The following is a 22,151-nucleotide window of genomic DNA, read 5'->3' as shown; positions in this document are numbered from 1 at the left end:
GGCAAGTGGCATCTTGGCAGCTGCACGCTTGACTTTTCTCAGTTCATGGGCAGTTATTTTGCGCCTTGGTTTTTCCACACGCTTCTTGCGACCCTGTTGACTATTTGAATGAAACGCTTGATTGTTCGATGATCACGCTTCAGAAGCTTTGCAATTTTAAGAGTGCTGCATCCCTCTGCAAGATATCTCACTATTTTTGACTTTTCTGAGCCTGTCAAGTCCTTCTTTTGACCCATTTTGCCTAATAATTATGCACACCTGATATAGGGTGTTGATGTCATTAGACCACACCCCTTCTCATTACAGAGATGCACATCACCTAATATGCTTAATTGGTAGTAGGCTTTCGAGCCTATACAGCTTGGAGTAAGACAACATGCATAAAGAGGATGATGTGGTCAAAATACTCATTTGCCTAATAATTCTGCACTCCCTGTATTTTGCAGATCAAAAGGTTGTGTCCATAAGGCCTAACCCCACTTCCCCTGCAAACAGGTATGAAATTTTATTGCATAGTGACCAGGGCTAAAAACAGGATGACTTCCTGTAAAACCAGGTGACTTAACATGTCTACATATGTGTAAGACAATTCAATAATCCGCAGCACTCGCCGGTAAATGATGAAAATAGTGGTGATTTATTCACTCAAGCAGCCAGTATACAGCGACGTTTCGACCTCAGTTGGTCTTTATCAAGCACTGCTTGTAAGCCATTTCCTGGTCAGTACCCAAATGAGTGGGATGAGTAGTGCTGCCAACCCCTGAATTTTCCACATATGTGTAAGGCCGCTTTCAGATGAGTATCATACTGCGGACTTGCAGCACAGCTCCTGTCCTGACCTCCCAACCCTGACTGGGTCGCATAGCATTATAGTGATTTATGATGCTATGCAACCCTTAGGAGGTCCGGAATTTATTATACAACACTGACATAATGCTGTCAGTGTTATCCAATACATTCCAGAACTGTAAGGGTTACATAGCATCATAAATCACTATAATGCTATGCGACCCAGTCAGGGTTGGGAGGTCAGGACAGGAGCTGCACTGCGAGTCCAGAGCGCGGCACTCGCTCGTCTGAAAGCGGCCTAACAGGCTATGGATGTCACTGCAGTGTTCTGGAGTACAATTTAGAAGTTACATGTAAACTGTTCTATAATAAGTTTTTGAAACCTATCACTAACATTTAGTTTCGCTTCTATTCTAAGACTAGTATCAACACAGTGAAAGAAAAGTAAGCAGAGAACACAGATCTGCGGAAGGTAGTGGTCACACACGCCAAGTAAGGCTACTTTCACATCTACATTGTGCTGTCCGGTTTTGAGATCCGCACAGGGTCTCAAAACCGCAGCACAACGCTTCAGTTTTGTCCCTATTAATTGTCAATGGGGACAAAAAATAAATAAAAAATAACAGAATGAAGGGCACCAGAATGCGTGCCGTTGCATTCCCACGCCGGACACAAAACCGCTGCAAGCAGTGTTTGTGTGTGGCATGAGAAACTGAAAAAGCCGGATCCAGCACAAAAAAAAAAAAAAAAAAAAAAAAAAAAAAAAAAAACCACACACATGTAAGTCAATGGTGCCGGATCTGGGTTTTTTCCAGACACAAAAGCCAGATATGGCATTCATTGACACAGTGGTTTTAGTGCCGGATCCGGCTTATTCATTTTTCAATATAATACAACAGGATCCGTTCTGAATGGATGCAGCCAATTGTAATATTGTAGTGGAAGCGTTTTGCTGTGGTTTTGAAATCCCATGCCGGTTCTCAAAACCGGACAGCAAAAAATGCTGATGTGAAAGTAGCCGTAACTTTAAAGAGAAAAAGGGATGCAATTTTTTCTGTAGACTTTCTTAAAAAAAATATTATTAATATATAACTACATAGAACTTCTTCTGTGAAAAGCCATGACGATGCCCCGATTCCAGTTTTCACCATTGTGATCCTGGTTACAGTTTTGCTTTATGTGACATTTATGCACTGAAATTGAGCACTGGTTAAGACCATGCTAATAAATAAAAAGGAACAACATAGACCTAGGGTCCTGGTAAACTGTCCAATGTTTGGGCAAGATGAGCGCCAAATCAGCAATAAACACATCGATCAGCGCTGGTTTGCATCGGCCTATTACACAATAACTGGACACCAAAATCGTGTAGTGAATAGGGGCTTTATTTTACCCGACGCATGATATGGGGCCCTGAACATCCATCAACAAACACATTTGTATTTCAGAATAATTCTTCAGAAACTTTATTGCAATTTTGGTCCTTTCATGTTACAAAAGTAATGTATGCCCCCCATCCCCCCAAAAAAAAAAAAAAAAACAGACTGGAAATTTATTGCAACGTCCAACTATAAAAAGTTTAGTTCTTGACTTTGCACACAATTCATTGAGATGAACACCTTTAGGCCTCATGCACATGACTGCATTTCTGGCCCACATACGATCCACTTTTTTTGCGGACTGCACAAGGACCCATTCATTTCTACGAAGCCGCGAAAAAAAAAATGCAAACACCTGAATGTCATCATGACCGAATCTGTATTTTGCGGAACTGCGATTTTCAGAGTGCAGAATGGATACAGTCATGGGCAGGAGGCCTTGGTCTGAAATTCAGGAGACCATGGGCATTCTCCTCTAATCCTGAAGTAACACAATGTCTGTGTTGTCATGAACTCCTTGTAGAAGCAATTCTCCGTCATATGTTAAGATTTTTCTCCGTTTAGCTGCCTTTAGGGTTCCAACAAGAGCCTCAAATAGATTAGCACATTTGTCGTCATTGAATAACACCCCAAACTTTACGCTGAGTTTTCCATCATTACCTGTAAAGGAACAAAAAAAAAAACCTGTTAACTATTCTTTGGAGTAGATTCTCCAGGTGAAATAATATAAAAAAAAAAAAAAGGTACAAAGTAGTAACATATACAATATTGGCACAAAAGGTAGCTCCTAGTCAACAGAATGAAGACTAAAACAAATCTAAGAATTCGATAAACCCCTTTCAGCACACAGAGTAAAGAGAAAAGCCTGCACACCCTCAAACTACAGCACTTACTAGATGCAGCAGAGCTGTCTCTGTCCCCCTACTCTCCTCATAGATCAAAAGTGACACATTCTGACTCCGCATCCCTTGCACTCTACTCCTCTTAGGGCTGTATTACACTAGCAAATTGTCTGCCAGAGCATCACTAACGAGCGTTCGTAGTAACTCATTAGCGATGATCTGGCAGTGTATGCTCAAAAAATAAAAATAAATAAAATCCAGATTTTTAAGCATGCTTAAAAATCATTGTTTGCTGGCAGCAGATCGTGCTGTCTAATCACAGTCTGCCGCTGGCAAATAAGGCTACTTTCACACTGGCGTTTTGGCTTTCTGTTTGGGAGATCCATCATGGGCTCTCACAAGCGGTCCAAAACGGATCAGAATGCATTAGGGCAAAACTGAATGGAAAAGGATCGGCTCAGAATGCATCAGTTTGCCTCCATTCAGTCACCATTAAAATTATATATATTTTTTTTTAACTTTTTATTTAATAAACTATTAGCCCCCTTAGAGCTCTATTATGTGAATAGGACTCTACACTCTCCCTGCTGCCCTGTGCTTTGTGCACACAGCAGCAGGGAGATTACCATGGCTTCAGTAGCGTCCTGGCTGCCATGGTAACCGATCAGAGCCCCGCAATTTCACTGCTGGGGCTCTAATCAGAAGCTGCCACTGCCACTAATTAGATGGGAAGGAGGGGACCCTGTGGCCACTGCCACCAATGACTAATACTGGAGGGTGTTGGAGGGGATGGGGCGCACTGCACCACCGATGTTATTTATAATACTGGGGTTGGGGAAAGGGGGGCACTGCGCCACCAATGAAGATAATTAACCTGTCAATACAAATTTAGGATGCGGGTGCCGGCGGTATCACATACCCGGCCTCTATGAGAAGGTGCTGCGATCCCCGTCAATTAAACCCTCAGGTGCGGAGTTAATTGCCATGGTTAAACACGTTAAATTAAAAGAGGGACATATACATTTGAAGAATTCATGTGTCTGGTTATTTAGTGCAAAACATTAACATAAATAGGCTAAAAAATTATATTATTATATATATATATATATATATATATATATATATATATATATATATATATATATATATATATATATACACACATACATACACACACACATATATACATACAGTACAGACCAAAGGTTTGGACACACCTTCTCATTCAAAGAGTTTTCCTTATTTTCATGACTATGAAAATTGTAGATTCACACTGAAGGCATCAAAACTATGAATTAACACATGTGGAATTATATACATAACAAAAAAGTTTGAAACTACTGAAAATATGTCATATTCTAGGTTCTTCAAAGTAGCCACCTTTTCCTGAAATGGTCTTCCAACAGTCTTGCAGGAGTTCCCAGAGATGCTTAGCACTTGTTGGCCCTTTTGCCTTCACTCTGCGGTCCAGCTTACCCCAAACCATCTCGATTGGGTTCAGGTCCGGTGACTGGATGCCAGGTCATCTGGCGCAGCACCCCATCACTCTCCTTCATGGTCAAATAGCCCTTACACAGCCTGGAGGTGTGTTTGGGGTCATTGTCCTGTTGAAAAATAAAATGATGGTCTAACTAAACGCAAACCGGATGGAATAGCATGCCGCTGCAAGATGCTGTGGTAGCCATGCTGGTTCAGTATGCCTTCAATTTTGAATAAATCCCCAACAGTGTCACCAGCAAAGCACCCCCACACCATTACACCTCCTCCTCCATGCTTCACGGTGGGAGCCAGGCATGTAGAGTCCTTCCGTTCACCTTTTCTGCGTCGCACAAAGATGAACTTATCCTCCGCAGCAGAGGTGACTCTTGGTCTTCCTTTCCTGGGGCGGTCCGCATGTGAGCCAGTTTCTTTGTAGCACTTGATGGTTTTTGTGACTGCACTTGGGGACACTTTCAAAGTTTTCCCAATTTTTTCGGACTGACTGACCTTCATTTTTTAAAGTAATGATGGCCACTCGTTTTTCTTTACTTAGCTGCTTTTTTCTTGCCATAATACAAATTCTAACAGTCTATTCAGTAGGACTATCAGCTGTGTATCCACCTGACTTCTCCACAACACAACTGATGGTCCCAACCCCATTTATAAGGCAAGAAATCCCACTTATTAAACCTGACAGGGCACACCTGTGAAGTGAAAACCATTTCAGGTGACTACCTCTTGAAGCTCATCAAGAGAATGCCAAGAGTGTGCAAAGCAGTAATCAAAGCAAAAGGTGGCTACTAGAACATGACATTTTCAGTTGTTTCACACTTTTTTGTTATGTATATAATTCCACATGTGTTAATTCATAGTTTTGATGCCTTCAGTGTGAATCTACAATTTTCATAGTCCTGAAAATAAATAAAACTTTGAATGAGAAGGTGTGTCCAAACTTTGGGTCTGTACTAATATATATTTGGGGAAAATTGGCAGTGCGTCTTATAGTCCGAATGCCAATTACGGAAGCGGTCATCAGCATGCGGGAGCCACGGGGAGGTGAGGGCAGCACGGTGCTGGCTGTACCAGCACCTTCCCTGGTTTTCTTGAGAAAGTGTGGAATGCACACAGACCACTTCCATATTTTATGGATCTGCGGTTTGTGAACAGCAAAATGCTTACAGTCATGTGCATGGGGGCCTAACTGTTCAGCAGGTGGCAGTTGAAGATTTAAATTGAGTGCGTGCGACCACCTCAGTGACATAGCAGGTGGCACCATACAGATATATTTTATTGAATAACTTGGTAGCTATTCTAATTGTATGTAACAAAAAATTTAGTAAAGTATTCAGATGCTGGTTTGAAAAATGTAGAATATTTTTAATGGCACAACCCCTTTAAGGTCTTTTCAGGCCTGGTCATTAAGGGGTTAAAGGGATTCTGTCACCTCCCCTAAGGCAAAAAACGATTTAAAAGCAGCCATGCAGCACAGCTTACCTGGATTAGGCTGTGCTGTTCAATCTTGAAATCCGTCCAGCAGTTAGTTCAAAAAACGAGTTTGATCAATGAGGAAATGCGTCCTGAAGGTGCCCAGAGGGGCGTTTTTTTCTTCTGAGAGCCCAGTCCCGCCCCTTTTTCAGTGCCCAGCCCGCCTTCCTTTTACTTCCTAACCGCCGCCCCCAGCCTGCCACAGCCTCCCCTTCCTCTCCTCCCCCTCCCTCTTGCCGAACGAAGTCTCGCACAGGCGCAGTACCCACTGAGGGCTGCGCCTGTGCGATCATCAGGAGACTGAGGGCGGCAGCTTCATCTTCGTCACTGGGCATGCGCCGAGCCCAGTGACGTCCGATGCTCGCTCTTCCCTCAGTCAGCAGGGAAGAGCGAGCATCGGACGTCACTGGGCTCGGCGCATGCCCAGTGACGAAGATGAAGCTGCCGCCCTCAGTCTCCTGATGATCGCACAGGCGCAGCCCTCAGTGGGTACTGCGCCTGTGCGAGACTTCGTTCGGCGTGAGGGAGGGGGAGGAGAGGCAGGAGAGGCTGTGGCAGGCTGGGGGCGGCAGTTAGAAAATACAAGGAAGGCGGGCTGGGCACTGAAAAAGGGGCGGGACTGGGCTCTCTCAGAAGAAAAAAACGCCCCTCTGGGCACCTTCAGGACGCATTTCCTCATTGATCAAACTCGTTTTTTGAACTAACTGCTGGACGGATTTCAAGATTGAACAGCACAGCCTAATCCAGGTAAGCTGTGCTGCATGGCTGGTTTTAAATCGTTTTTTGCCTTAGGGGAGGTGACAGAATCCCTTTAATAGCAAGTAACCCCATCACATCTCTCACTCAACCCAATGTTAGCCATGATGTGAGGAGCTACTTGATGGGGGTCACTTACTATTAGGCCTCTTTCACACTACCATATGGCTATTTCAGTGTTTTGCGGTCCGTTTTTCATGGATCCGTTGTACTGGTTTTTTTTGTTTCCGTTGTGTTTGTTTCCGTTCGGCATATACAGTATACAGTAATTACATAGAAAAAAAAAAAAAATTGGGCTGGGCATAACATTTTCAATAGATGGTTCCACAAAAACAGAACGGATACGGAAGACATACGGATGCATTTCCGTATGTGTTCCGTTTTTCTTTTTGCGGACCCATTGACTTGAATGGAGCCACGGAACGCGATTTGCGGGCAATAATAGGACATGTTCTCTTTCACGGAACAGAAAGCATACGTTTTTTTTTTGCGGAACCATTGAAATGAATTGTTCTGTATACGGACTGCAAAAAACTGCCCGCAAAACGTAAAAAAAAAAAAAAAAAAAAAAAAAAAAAGAAGAGTTGTGTGCCGTCCGCATCCATTTCGTCCCCATAGAAAAATGAATGGTTCTGCACCCGTTCCACAAAATTGCATAACGGATGTGGACCCATTTGCGGACGTGTGAATGGAGCCTTAATGTGAGGCACATGCCGTTACCATTTTGAACTTCCAAGAGGTTCAAATTAATAGCAAGTCATTTCATAATTTACCTCACTCATTAACCTCAATAGTACCACTTAGGGTGAGTCCGCATGAAGTGGTATTGGGGCAGCCAAGAATCGTTTTGGTATCAAGTATCCGAATCAAAGTTCAAATTCCGTTATTGCGACAACCCTACTGGCACCTACAGCTGCTTATATTTTTTCTAATCGCACTAGAAAGCTGTACCCCGACAGGTTATGTCATCACCTTTATATACTGCAGTCTACATACTGTCATGTTACAATTTACCTCTCTCACTCAGTGTTAGGCCTCTTTCACACTACAGTTTTTTGCGTTCCGTATACGGTCCGTTTTTTGCGTTCCGTATACGGTCCGTATACGGAACCATTCATTTCAATGGTTCCGCAAAAAAACGGAATGTGTTCCGTATGCATTCCGTTTCCGTATTTCCGTTTTTCCGTTCCGTTGAAAAGATAGAACATGTCCTATATTTGGCCGCAAATCACAGTCCGTGGCTCCATTCAAGTCAATGGGTCCGCAAAAAAAAAACGGAACACATACGGAAATGCATCCGTATGTCTTCCGTATCCGTTCCGTTTTTTGCGGAACCATCTATTGAAAATGTTATGCCCAGCCCAATTTTTAATATGAAATTACTGTATACTGTATTTGCCATACGGAAAAACGGAACAACGGAACGGAAACGGAACCACAACGGAAGCAAAAAACGGAACAACGGATCCGTGAAAAACGGAACGCAAAACACTGAATTCAACATACTGTAGTGTGAAAGAGGCCTTAGGCTACTTTCACACCAGTGTTTTTGCAGGATCCGTCACGGATCAGCAAAAACGCTTCCGTCATGATAATACAACTGTCTGCATCCGGTCAGTGGCGTGCTATAGGGGTCTGTCCAACCCGGGTGTCAGCTATACAGGGCGTGCTGTGCCGCCAGCATCAGGCAGCAAATTGAGTGAGAGCGCAACCTGAATGGCTGGCATTATTGCTATGGAGGGGGCACAGAGGGCATTACTAGTGTGAGGGGGGCACAATGAAGGGATAAATACTTTAAGGGGGCACTGTGTGGGCATAATGACTGAGGAGGCACATAACGGGACAAAACTACTGTGAAGGTTAAGGGGGGGGGGGCGCCAGAGAAAGGACCTGCCCCGGGTGCCAAACACCCTAGGCACCAGTATGAACTGATCCAGTTGTATTATCTTTAAACTAGCCATGACGGATCCGTGATTAACACCATTGAAAGACAATGGGGAATGGATCAGTTTTCTATTGTGTCTGAGAAAACTGATTTGTACCCATTGACTTACATTGTACCGTATTTTTCGCCCTATAAGACGCACCTAGTTTTTTTTTTTAGGAGGAATAAGAAAAAAAATGTTTTGGAACTAATGGTGATCTGTGCATGACACTATGGCGGGGGATCTGTGGATGGCACTGCTATATATGTATGTGCCATCCACATATCCCCCCACCCCATAATAGTGGCATCCAGAGATGTGGGAGGGAGGAGAGGCCAGTGTCATGGAAATGCGGCGGTGCGGTCACTGTACTCCGGCCACACCGCTCACTCACTTCCTTAATGCCTAAACCTTTTATAATAATAACTTTAATTGAAGTTCCGATCCCCAGCCCCATCTGCAATACTTACTAAATGTCCTGTAGCAGGCAGAGCAGGGCAGGCAGCCGTAACTCACTGATGTCACGTGCCTGCGCCGCCTATTTTATTAATTAAGTCGGCAGCAAGTTACGCCTGCCCGCCCTGCTCTGCCTGCTACAGGACATTTAGTAAGTATTGCAGATGGGGCTGGGGATCGGAACTTCAATTAAAGTTATTATTATAAAAGGTTTAGGCATTAAGGAAGTGAGTGAGCGGTGTGGCCGGAGTACAGTGGCCGCACCGGCCCCTCCCCAGTCTATGCTGCAGCATCGCAGACTGCGATGTAAAATGGCAGCATTCACCCCATAAGACACTTTTTCCCCCCACTTTTGGGATACGTCATGCTTGCTGCGCATTTGTGTGCGTCATGGGAACGCAACCAAACGGAATTCATTCTGGTACACGCCATTCTGTTCAGTTTAGTTTTGTCCCTATTGACGAGAGCGACGGATTGGCTCCGGATGCGTTCAGTGAAACTCACACCATTCTGCAAGCCAGTTAAGTCCGTTTTTTCAGCGATTGCATTCAGTTTTTCCCGCGCAGGTGCAATGCTTTCACACGCGTGATAAAAAAACTGAAGGTTTACAAACAACATCTCTTAGCAACCATCAGTGAAAAAAACACATCGCACACACACACACACTTGCTTATGCAATGAGTTTTTCATGCAGTCCCATTCACTTCTATGGGGCTTGCGTTGCGTGAAAAACGCAGAATATAGAACATGCTGCGATTTTCACGCAACGCACAAGTGATGCATGAAAAACAACGCTCATGTACACAGACCCATTGAAATTAATGGGTCAGGATTCAGCGCAGGTGCTATGCGTTCACGTCGCGCACTGCGCCCGCACGGAAAACTCGCTTGTGTGAAAGGGGCCTAAAGCGTTTTCCTCCGCTATTGAGATCCTATGACGGATCTCTATAGCGGATAGGAAAAGCGCTGGTGTGAAAGTAGCCGTAACGTTGTGGTCTGGTTTAGGCCTCATCCAAACTGCAGAACCATCTGAATCACAAGTTTTGGCAGACACTAACTTGTAACTATTTGGGGCAAGAAAAGTAAATTACCACTGACATCTAGCATCAGAAAGATACAATGTACTGAACGTTGTATTATCTGCAGTGATAGGAATCATGGGGAATCTGCAGATATGTCCGATACGGAGATCTCACTGCACCATAGGTTACACGCTTTATACAGCTGCATTCCAGCTCTTGTGTGGACAAGCTCCTTCATGACCAGACTGGATGTCTTCTTCCCATGGAATGCTTTACCTATATTGCAATATATTCTCTTATTTTAGGCCTAATGCACATGATGTATGTATTTTGCAATCCCCAAAATGTGGATCCACATTACATTTGATGTCCGTGTGGCATTCAGTTGTTTTTGTGGCGAAGCATAGGACATGTTCTATCTATTTGCGGAACGAACATACAGATGCAGAAAGCACATCGGGGGAGATTTATCAAACTGGTGTAAAGTAGAACTGGCTTAGTTGCCCCAACCAACCCTTTAGAGTCCACCTTTCATTTTTCACAGCTCCTTTGGAAAATGTAAGCTGGAATCTGAATGGTTGATATGGGCCACTGAGGGCTCTTTCACACTTGCGTTTTTCCGGATCCGACGTGTAATTCCAGCAAATTGAGTACACGACGGATCCGGATAACGCAAGTGAACTGAAAGTATTTGAAGACAGATCAGTCTTCAAAATGCGTTCAGTGTTACTATGGCAGCCAGGACGCTATTAAAGTCCTGGTTGCCATAGTAGTGGGGAGCGGTATACTTACTGCCCATGCAGCTCCCGGGGCGCTCCAGAACGACGTCAGAGCGCCCCATGTGTTCACGTCATCCATGCGCGTGGGGCGCCCTGACGTCACTCTGAAGTGCCCCGGGAGCCGCAAGGACGGCAAGTATACTGCGCCTCCGCTCCCCACTACACTTTACCATGGCAAACAGGACTTTAGCGTCCCGGCAGCCATGGTAACCATTCAGAAAAAGCTAAACATCGGATCCGGTAATGCGCCGAAACGACGTTTAGCTTAAGGCCGGATCAATGCCTTTCAATGGGCATTAATTCCGGATCCGGCCTTGCGGCAAGTGTTCAGGATTTTTGGCCGGAGCAAAAAGCGCAGCATGCTGCGGTATTTTCTCCGGCGAAAAAAACGTTCCGGTCCTGAGCTGAAGACATCCTGATGCATCCTGAACGGATTTCTCTCCATTCAGAATGCATGGGGATAATCCTGATCAGGATTCTTCCGGCATAGAGCCCGGACGACGGAACTCTATGCCGGAAAAGAACAACGCAAGTGTGAAAGAGCCCTAAGCCAGTTCTACTTTACACCAGTTTGATAAATCTCCCCCATGGTTCATCCGCTCGCTATGCTCTGAAAGGAGTGCCAAGCAATAGCGAAAGGGGCACAGTGTTAAATGTGGGCACTTCTGCCACCTCATTTTAAGCAAATCGGTGGAGGTCTGAGTCCCGGGACCCCTAACAATCAAAAACCTTTCACATGTCACTAAGACATGGAAACAATAAGTTGCCTTTAAAGTAAGTCGGTGCTGGCTTCTCAAAGGGTGTCTGTATGCAAAAAAAAAAAAAAAAAAAAAAACTAACATGTCCTATTGTTTTCCAGACAAGGACAGACATTGTTACAATGGATCCGCAAAAAAGCAGATGCAAAATGGACATCACACGGATGTCATCTTTTTTGTGGATAAGTGTTTTGATGACCGCAAAATACATAGTCGTGTACATGAGCCCTAAGGATCGTCCAAGCCTTCACTAGGGTAAGGACTCATGCGAAACGGATTTGCGGACATACGGAAACTGAATACACAGCAAGTCATTTACTTTTTTGTGGCCCCACTGAAATGAATGGTTCCGCATATGGTCCAAAAACAAATATATCAGAACGGACACTGATTAAAAAAAAAAAAATACTTTCATGTGCATAAGCCCCAAGATCCATAAAATTTGGTTGCAGATTTGATAACGTTCTCTTATTATTCATTGTGGCTCAGCACTAAACCACCTGTTATTTGAAAGCGGCTGACGACCTCTAAAAGGTGTGGAGACCTCTGACCTACATATTACTACAACCGTTTCACAGACGAATTGCCTGCAAGTGCCGTAAACCTATAATCTCATCCCGTGTTTACCTCTTGTGCCAAGACGACGAATCTCCTCCACAAGAAGGCCAACTTCATGATCCACATTCATTGTAATAAACCTGAAACAACAAATCACATATTTTAGAAAATGGGTGACCTAGTTATCCGGAGTTATGGAATTCTACTAGTTTCAGTATATGCCAGCAACGGTTCTTGGGGTCCTTTATACATTCAGATAATTGGAGCTGGCCCTATTGCTGAATAGTTGGGGTACAGGGTGTAGGACCCCCGCCAATCAGCTACTGATGACCCACCCTGAGGATAGGCCATCACTTTAATCTGCCATATTTGCCAGTATTCTGAGTGCACAGGCTTCTCTACACATCCTTCTCTGAGCAAGACACGTAGAAAGCAGGAAGTTCTCAAGTGACCAAGCGATACTTTTGCCTACACCCACTCCTTCCTGCTGACAGCTACATTACATTAGAAGAGTGCAGAGATCCTTTTCTGACTCTTACACATGTACAAATGGAGGCTTTGGGGCTCATGCACACGAAGGTAAGGGCTCCAGGCCTGTGCTGCGGAGCTCAATGCACGGGCACCGGTTGCGTGCACTCCGTGCTACGGATGCTGACCCCATCTTTGGCCGTATCTTGCTGATCGCGGACCCATTCAAGTTGTTTGAGGTCCACAATACTGGTAGGGAGCCCTTATGTTCATGTGCTTTAGCCCTTACAGAATCAGTGCCACACTTGTACACAGGCTGTACCTGGTATTACACCTCAGACCTATATGCAGACATAACGCTAGATTTTCCTACGCGGTCTGATATTGTCAGCACTGACTGGGCAGGATCAGACTGTAGGGATACATCGCATTGACAAGTGCAGTAGTAACACCCAGTTGTCAATTTATTCACAGCAAAAGGAACAACGTCATGCAGAGTTCTAAGAAATAAAGCCCCCAAATTGCCATTTCATGGCGAATAGAAGTATTCATTAACCCAGACATGTCAGGAGAGCAGACAGGTCCCTCTTTAAATGTAGTTAATCACTCCCGCTGCTTTATAATCCAGTATCCGTATGGAGGACTGATTATCTTTACATTCTACATGCAAAATCACCACCTCAGCTGACCAAACTAAGGACAGAAATGTGACAAACCGCACTTTGGAAAGCTGCCATCCAGTGTCACTATGAAAGTCACTGAGCCGTTTAGTACAGTCAGATGATCGCAGCACTAAGTAAAGCTGTTACAATCCATCTAGATGGAAACCCTTGCTGTACAGGACAAGTACTTTGGCCCCGATTTATCATGCATTCACCCCAGAATTCTGGCTTCAAAGAGTTGTAACATGGGGCTGTTGCAACTTTTTGTGCTCAGTTACATTAACACCATTCACATCAGTTTTGAAACATGGGTGGAAGGTTTCACTCCAGATTTATCAATGAGGCTTTTTTTAAGTTGCAAAAAAAGTCAAATATCGCTCCAGTAGGAGGGCAGAGTAGGAAAACTGGAGTAGCTTTTCTAGACAAAAAGGGTTAGGCTGCATTCACACATCCGTGTTACACCAGCCTGGATTTCTTCTGAGTGCAGGAGCGCACAGCGTCATTGGTTGCTATGACGCCGTGCGCTTTCTGCTGCTGTACAGTAATACACAGGTATGATCTACACTACGTGCAGAATTATTAGGCAAATGAGTATTTTGACCACATCATCCGCTTTATGCATGTTGTCTTACTCCAAGCTGTATAGGCTCGAAAGCCTACTACCAATTAAGCATATTAGGTGATGTGCATCTCTGTAATGAGAAGAGGTGTGGTCTAATGACATCAACACCCTATATCAGGTGTGCATAATTATTAGGCAAAATGGGTCAAAAGAAGGACTTTACAGGCTCAGAAAAGTCAAAAATAGTGAGATATCTTACAGAGGGATGCAGCACTCTTCAAATTGCAAAGCTTCTGAAGCGTGATCATCGAACAATCAAGCGTTTCATTCAAAATAGTCAACAGGGTCGCAAGAAGCGTGTGGAAAACCCAAGGCGCAAAATAACTGCCCATGAACTGAGAAAAGTCAAGCGTGCAGCTGCCAAGATGCCACTTGCCACCAGTTTGGCCATATTTCAGAGCTGCAACATCACTGAGTGCCCAAAAGCACAAGGTGTGCAATACTCAGAGACATGGCCAAGGTAAGAAAGGCTGAAAGACGACCACCACTGAACAAGACACACAAGCTGAAACGTCAAGACTGGGCCAAGAAATATCTCAAGACTGATTTTTCTGAGGTTTTATGGACTGATGAAATGAGTGAGTCTTGATGGGCCAGATGGCTGGATTGGTAAAGGGCAGAGAGCTCCAGTCCGACTCAGACGCCAGCAAGGTGGAGGTGGAGTACTGGTTTGGGCTGGTATCATCAAAGATGAGCTTGTGGGGCCTTTTTGGGTTGAGGATGGAGTCAAGCGCAACTCCCAGTCCTACTGCCAGTTTCTGGAAGACACCTTCTTCAAGCAGTGGTACAGGAAGAAGTCTGCAAGGTAAGAAAAACATGATTTTCATGCAGGACAATGCTCCATCACACGCGTCCAAGTACTCAACAACGTGGCTGGCAAGAAAGGGTATAAAAGAAGAAAATCTAATGACATGGCCTCCTTGTTCACCTGATCTGAACCCCATTGAGAACCTGTGGTCCATCATCAAATGTGAGATTTAGGCCCCATGCACACTGCCGTGTTTCACAGCCGTGTGCGGGCCGTGGAACCGCGGCCTGGATCCCTCCTGAGAGCAGGAGCGCACGGCGTCACTGGTTGCTATGACGCCGTGCGCTCCCTGCTGCCGGCACAGTACAGTAATACACTGGTATAGATCATACCAGTGTGTTACTGTATTGCGGCGGCAGCAGGGAGCGCACGGCGTCATAGCAACCAGTGACGCCGTGCGCTCCTGCTCTCAGGAGGGATCCAGGCCGCGGTTCCACGGCCCGCACACGGCTGTGAAACACGGCAGTGTGCATGGGGCCTTACAAGGAGGGAAAACAGTACACCTCTCTGAACAGTGTCTGGGAGGCTGTGGTTGCTGCTGCACGCAATGTTGATGGTGAACAGATCAAAACACTGACAGAATCCATGGATGGCAGGCTTTTGAGTGTCCTTGCAAAGAAAGGTGGCTATATTGGTCACTGATTTGTTTTTGAATGTCAGAAATGTATATTTGTGAATGTTGAGATGTTATATTGGTTTCACTGGTAAAAATAAATAATTGAAATGGGTATATATTTGTTTTTTGTTAAGTTGCCTAATAATTATGTACAGTAATAGTCACCTGCACACACAGATACCCCCCTAAAATAGCTAAAACTAAAAACTACTTCCAAAAATATTCAGCTTTGATATTAATCAGTTTTTTGGGTTCATTAAGAACATGGTTGTTCAATAATAAAATTAATCCTCAAAAATACAACTTGCCTAATAATTCTGCACTCCCTGTATACTAGTGCATCACTGTACAGCGGCGGCAGCAGGAAGCGCACGGCGTCATAGCAACCAATGACGCCGTGCGCTCCTGCACTCAGAAGAAATCCAGGCCGGTATCACACGGACCGTGTGAATGCAGCCTTAAAGAGGACCTGTCACCACTCCTGACATGCCTGATTTAATAGCTTCATGCATTCCCCATGTAATAACAATTCTGGAGCCTCTATTCTTATGTCTGTATGTTGTTCCATTCCTCTATTATTCCTACTAGCAGTTATGGATGAATTGCTAGCAGTCTGCAGTAAGGGTACAGAGGGGTGGTAACCAGTTGGGGGAGTGTACCTGCACAGACTCACTATCCAATCAGTGCTGCCATTGTCAGACTGCGCAGGTACACCCCCCCCCCCCCCCAACTGGTTACCTCCCCTCTGTACCCTTACTGCAGACTGCTAGCAATTCATCCATAACTTCTAGTAGAAATAATAAAGGAACGGCACAACATAGAGACATAAGAATAGATGCTCCACAATTGTTATTACATGGGGAAAATGCATGGAGCTATTAAATCAGGCATGTCAGGAGAGGCGACAGGTCCTTTTTAAAAGGGGTTGCGCAGGCAGTATATACTGATGACCTATCCTCAGGATAGGTCATCAATATCTGATCGGGGGGTCTGACAACTGCCACCCTTGCTGATCACCTATTTGAACAAGAGGCAACGCTACTTTCTCTTCATTACATTGCTCGTCGTCTTGTGAGTGCAGTGTACTTACAAGTACTCGCGCCATTCACTTGAATTGGAGAGTACTGGTAATTACTCCACGCCACCGCTAAAAGGGAGACTATGCACAGTGTAATGAAGAGAAAGCAGCGGTCGCAAGGAGCGGCAACCTCCTCTTCAAACAGCTGATCGTTGGAGGTTTCGTGTGTCGGACTCCCGCTGATCAGGTATTGATGACCTATCCTGAAGAAAGATCATGAATATATACTCCCTGCACAACTTTGTCTTTAAGGATAAGACAAACTTATCAAACATGTGACACTTGATTAATGTGGCATAAAGTACTCCAACACAGACTCATGCAAATCTGACTTCACATATTCCCCTCGTGATAGATTCCCCCCCTTTGAGTACTGATCTCGACTGAGATTGTGGAAAAGTAAAGAAATCATGAGATATTTCTAGTGTGACACTGGATGCTGTGACATTTAAACAGCCATCCGCAACCTTTTCACAAGACCGTTAGGTTCTTGTCACCCTGCATCTATAGTGCCCAAGGTTTTGGGCAGGAGATTTTCTAATGGAAACTGCAGGAGCAAAACTACGCCAGCTTATAGGGGTCATAAACGTAGACTAGATGCAGCAGATTTATCATCCAGCATCGGACACTGACACATCTGGTCAGGGCGTAATCTATCAATATGTGACTTTTTGCAGATTGCCATATGGATTTTTCAGTCTAATGTCCAGTCATATTTATTACAGTCAGATTGTATGCACCAAGGAACTGGAGTACACGAGCAACTTTTTGGGTAAGTCTGGCTATGTAGCTCTACCCACAAAACACTCTTAGTAAATGTGAATTGATAAAGAAGGTGACCCCCCCCCCCCCCCCCCCAAAAAAAAAAGGCACAAATATCTTATCCACCAAATCAGGCAGCACACTTGATATATTACTCATTGTCCTATTTAAAGGAGTTTTCCAGCTTTGCAAGCTTTTCTGCCCGACTTCTTAAGATCTGCAATTTGCGGACCACAAAACACATACGGTCGTCTGGATGAGCCCATACTTGAACGGGAGCTGAGCTGCAGTACCCCAGCATGGCCACTACATGGTGTGCGAGCTGTCTGCCTCTAGCTCTGTAAACAGTATAGTCCAGTGATGGCGAATCTTTCACAGAACGAGTGCCCAAACTGTAATCTAAAACCCACTTCTTTAGTGCAAAGTGCCAACACGGCTATTTACCCTGAACACTACAGTCCAATATAGTATATCTTCCGTGTACTTTATCATTTAGCTAGAATATCCTGCCTACATTCAGTGCGCTGCCTGTGCCGTTCATAGTGTTTCCTGTGCTGATGAATGGCAGGAAAAGTCTAAGGCATATTGGTACACCATGAAATTTTTCCAGGGTGCGAGGGCCCACAGATAGGGCTCAGAGTGCCGCCTCTGGCACCCGTGCCATAGGTTCACCATCACCACCACTGGTATAGTCAATGTAGCAGCTGATCAGTGGGGGTGCCCCATGAATTTCTGTGGCCGGTAGAACCCCTTTAACATGGGTTTGCATGCAATAAGGCTACTTTCACACTTGCGGCAGAATGATCCGGCGAGCAGTTCTGTCGCCGGAACTGCCTGCCAGATCCGGAAAAATGTATGCCAACTGATGGCATTAGTAAGACTGATCAGTTTTAAAAATGCCTGATCAGTCAAACAAATGCATTGAAACGCCGGATCAGTCTTTCCGGTGTCATCCGGCAAAACAGATCCAGCATTTATTTATTTTTTTCATTTTTTGGGGTCTGTGCATGGGACGGCTCCGGCATTCCAGTGTTTTGGATCCTATGGGAGGAAAAAAATGCCGGATCCAGCATTCAAGCAAGTCTTTTTTTGCCGGAGATAAAACCGTAGCATGCTACGGTTTTCTCTTTTGCCTGGTCACTGAACTGAAGACATCCTGAACGGATTATTCACCATTCAGAATGCACGGGGATAAAACTGATCAGTTCTTTTCCAGCATTGAGCCCTTTTGACGGAACTCTATGCCGGAAAAGAAAAACACTAGTGTGAAAGTACCCTTAGAATCCTGCACATGGCACAACTTACTAGGCATGTTCAACCCATTACTGCCACCTCTCGGGTGGCATATATACCAATAATCAGTAGCAATGCTCCACATATCTAGCATATTTGACTAAGGTACAGTACAAGTACCACTTAGATCACGTGGCAGATGCCACACACACCTCATCATTTTTGGATCATTTTAGTTATAATCTCTCGTCAGATTTACTAACAGTCTGCTGCTTGTAAGATTCTTGAGCCCTGAGAGATTTATCAAAGACCGGTGTAACAGTAAAAGGGTTCTCCATTTTTGTTCTAATTATGACCTACCACCAATCAGCTGTTTGAAGAGCGCTGCCTTGATTGCTATGGGCAACTAGCCAGTTTTTCTGTACACCAATTTTGATACATCTCCCCCACTACCTATCGAAGTTTTATCTGTACATTACAAATGTGCGACGTGAGCTCCATTGGTGATGTGGCAGATGTCTAGGCAGTAGTCCTGTTCTGTCCAGAAACGGCAAAGCCTTGGATACAGACTCCACTTTTTCAGTCATGCATCGTCTCAGGTCATTAACCCTTTCACGCCCAGCGCTGTACATGTACGAAGCTGGGCGGGTGTTTAAAGATGGCGACCACTCCTGCCGCCATAGCCACCTGCTTCTTTTAGCAGACACCCGCAGCCCATGTCCGCAACCGGCAGTAATGCAGAGCGGACATTTAACCCCTCAGATGCCGTGGTCAATCCTGACCATGGCATCTGAGCATGCTGAAACCGAAAGTGCGCACTTTCGGTTGTGCGCCGGCTCCCCTGTGTGGCGATCAGAGTAGCCGAAGTCTTTATGAATGACAAAAGGCTGCTGCATAGTATTTCCTATGGAGCCCTTGCTTGTAATAGGGCTCCATAGGAAACTAGTAAAATCATCATAAACTTCAATGCAAGTGCATTGGAGTCTATAATAATAGCAATCAGATGATTGCATGTTATAGTTCCCTATATTAAAAAGGGTAAAGTAAACAACAACAAAAACACACGGGTGTCGCAATGTGCGAAAAAGTCCATAGTCTAAAAATATATTCCCCATATGGCAAACAGCGAAAAGCGTCCAAATGGCTGATTCGCTGTTTTTGGTCGCTTCATTTTCTATAAAAGATTAAATAAAAAAAAAGTGATCAAAAAGTCACACACCGCAGAATGGCATCATTGAAATGTTCTGATTGCCCCGCAACAAGTGAGCCCCCATACAGCTCTGTACACATAATTACAAAAAAGTTAGGTGAAAATATGGTGACAAAATAAATAAAACAGATTTTTTTTTTTTTTTTTTTTAACGTAAAACTGTGGTGGAATTGCTTACTATTTTTGCTATTTCACCCCATTTGGAATTTTCCTGCTTTCAACTGCATTATATGTGAATAGACAAAGACAAAAAAAAAAAAAAAAAAAGTTATGGCTCTGGAAAGGCAGGGAGCGCAAAAACAAACCCCAACAAACTCTGGCCCTGAAAGAGTTAAGATCCTGTGGCTGGAGGAGGGGAAATACAGATGCAATGAATTCTTGATGTAGCCTCACTGAAAGAAGATGCAGAGGGTCCGATCTGGTGATCGTGGAGAATTGATTATTCCGGCGTGGCTGACCCAGAGTGCAGCATATACACAAATATCCAAGTGGAAATGAGGAGCACCACCCTACTGATAGACATTTCCAGGTAGGAGTGGCCAATGACCGTATCCTCAGCAAAACAGAAGGGACCAAAGGGACATTTACCTCGGGAGAGTCCCACATGTGCTCGATAAGGTCACGTGGGTTTTCTGAGCCCTAAGTTCTAATGTGGTGGTGATTGACGTCCCACTGAGGTAAAAGCCTCGTCGCTGTCGCCTGTCCGTGTTTGGTTTCAGCACCTGAAGAATCTGTATGACTGACAAGATACGCCATACTGTGGTTTGTGGCACTTGCATTTCCATTTTAGTCTCCTGGTGGTCTCTAGGACTATGCTCATACATGTCCCGAATCCTGTTCACTTCCTCTTCTGAAGCCTTTGGATGGCCCGGACTCCCATGACAAACAGCCAGTGGTTTTGAATTGCTTCACCCAACGTGACATGCAGTTTCTCTGTGGAGCACACTTACCAAATGTATTCTGGAAGTGTCCCCATACTGTCACAACAGAGCCCGTTCTTACAAATTCCAGCACACAAAATACTTTTTCTTGCTGCAATGTCGCCATCCTAAAACTAGCCCTTTGTGTACCCATAGCGACCAAGCACAGCACAGCTTAGATTTCTTTAGAGCAGAATTTCTTTTACACCATCTTTTTTGGGATGTGTCGTAGTTTTATTCCGGCTGCCCCTTGGCATCTTTTGCCATGCTGCCGCCGGAACTCTGTCCCACCCCCATTATAGTCAATGGGGCCAGAGCGGTAGTCCTGGGGCACCCATGCCCTAGCGGCAGCACGGGTCCAACAGGCTGTTTAACCGCCAAAGTTCCCTGCCAATAGTGTGAAAGTACCCTTAGGGCTCATGCACACAGCCATAGCTATAGCCATTTTTTTTGCAGTCGCAAATTGCGGATCCGCAACTGAGATACCGTCTGTATGCCTTTCACTGAACGGAACAGCCGGCCCTTTATAGAGCTGTCCTATCCGTAATACGGAAAACAGGACTTATTTTTTGCGGATGCAACACATTGAAAAGAAAGGGGTCTGCACCCGATCTGCAAAAAAGGTTATAAAAAAAAAAAAAAAAAAAAAAAAAAAAAAAACACACACTAACAAAGGTCATGTAACTTGAAAAGATTGCAACCAGAGAAAACTTCACTGGCCATTCACACTGAAGTGATCTCACCACCGCAATGGCTTATTCACACTGAAGCGACTTGTCTACTACCACAGCCCCTGATCATACATGACATCATAGGCGAACGGCAGCACCAAGAAATCCATATATGGCCACAGCCATGCCCTGCGAGCGCGGTGCCATATGAGCGCCCAGGTGAGAGCCTAGGTGCCCCCTTCCTGGGCTGCTACTCACCAGTAAGTCTCCCCTAAGGGTCGTGCTCTGGGGTTTGCAGCAGGCACAGCTCACACCGGCTCCAGATCGATACAAGGAAGGAAGGAAGGAGGAAGAGACACGCTTTTTGTAGGAAGGAGTTAATGTTAGCCGCACCGGAGCCGCCCATAGGAGCGGGGAGAAGCCTATTGAATGAAAGCCGGGAGGAAATGGGGAGGAGGCTGTGTGCCAGCATTGTGATGTGCTATGGAGACAAGCCGCGCTGAGCTCAGGGTGGACGGGCAGCAGGAGCCACAGGACAGGTGCCACCCTCCTGCCCTTGGCACTCTATAGACTGGCGCGTGCCATCAAGTAGGCGTCACGTGGTATGTGGCAGTCACATGACCTGTGCAGTCTCAATAAATGAGCAAGGCTGTACATGAGTGGTCTGGTGAACGAGCTTCATTTGCTGAAGGGGTGTCTTTGAGGAGATTTTGTGCTTTATGGAGGGGTCTGGTGAACGAGCTTCATTTGCTGAAGGGGGTGTCTTGAGATTTTGTGCTTTATGGAGGGGTCTGGTGCTGCAGGGGTTAAAAGGCTGTTCCAGTATGGGGGGGGGGGGGGGTCTTGTGGTGCTACACAAGGTAAAGGGAAGGG

General features: G+C 45.0%; 1 protein-coding gene across 1 annotated transcript; it reads right to left on the bottom strand.

Annotated features, from left to right (window-relative positions):
* Positions 1-2,156: 2,156 nt before the first annotated feature.
* Positions 2,157-21,796, bottom strand: ABRACL (ABRA C-terminal like). Its single transcript, XM_044290793.1, has 3 exons — positions 21,537-21,796; positions 12,298-12,368; positions 2,157-2,828 (listed from the first exon to the last, which is right to left on the bottom strand). The coding sequence occupies exons 2-3, from the start codon at positions 12,356-12,358 to the stop codon at positions 2,644-2,646; spliced, it is 246 nt and encodes an 81-aa protein (XP_044146728.1). The 5' UTR covers positions 12,359-12,368; positions 21,537-21,796; the 3' UTR covers positions 2,157-2,643.
* Positions 21,797-22,151: the final 355 nt, after the last annotated feature.

Source organism: Bufo gargarizans, chromosome 4 (genome assembly GCF_014858855.1).
Source record: "Bufo gargarizans isolate SCDJY-AF-19 chromosome 4, ASM1485885v1, whole genome shotgun sequence".
Taxonomy (NCBI): Eukaryota; Metazoa; Chordata; class Amphibia; order Anura; family Bufonidae; genus Bufo; species Bufo gargarizans.
This window is presented reverse-complemented; position numbering and strand designations above follow the sequence as displayed.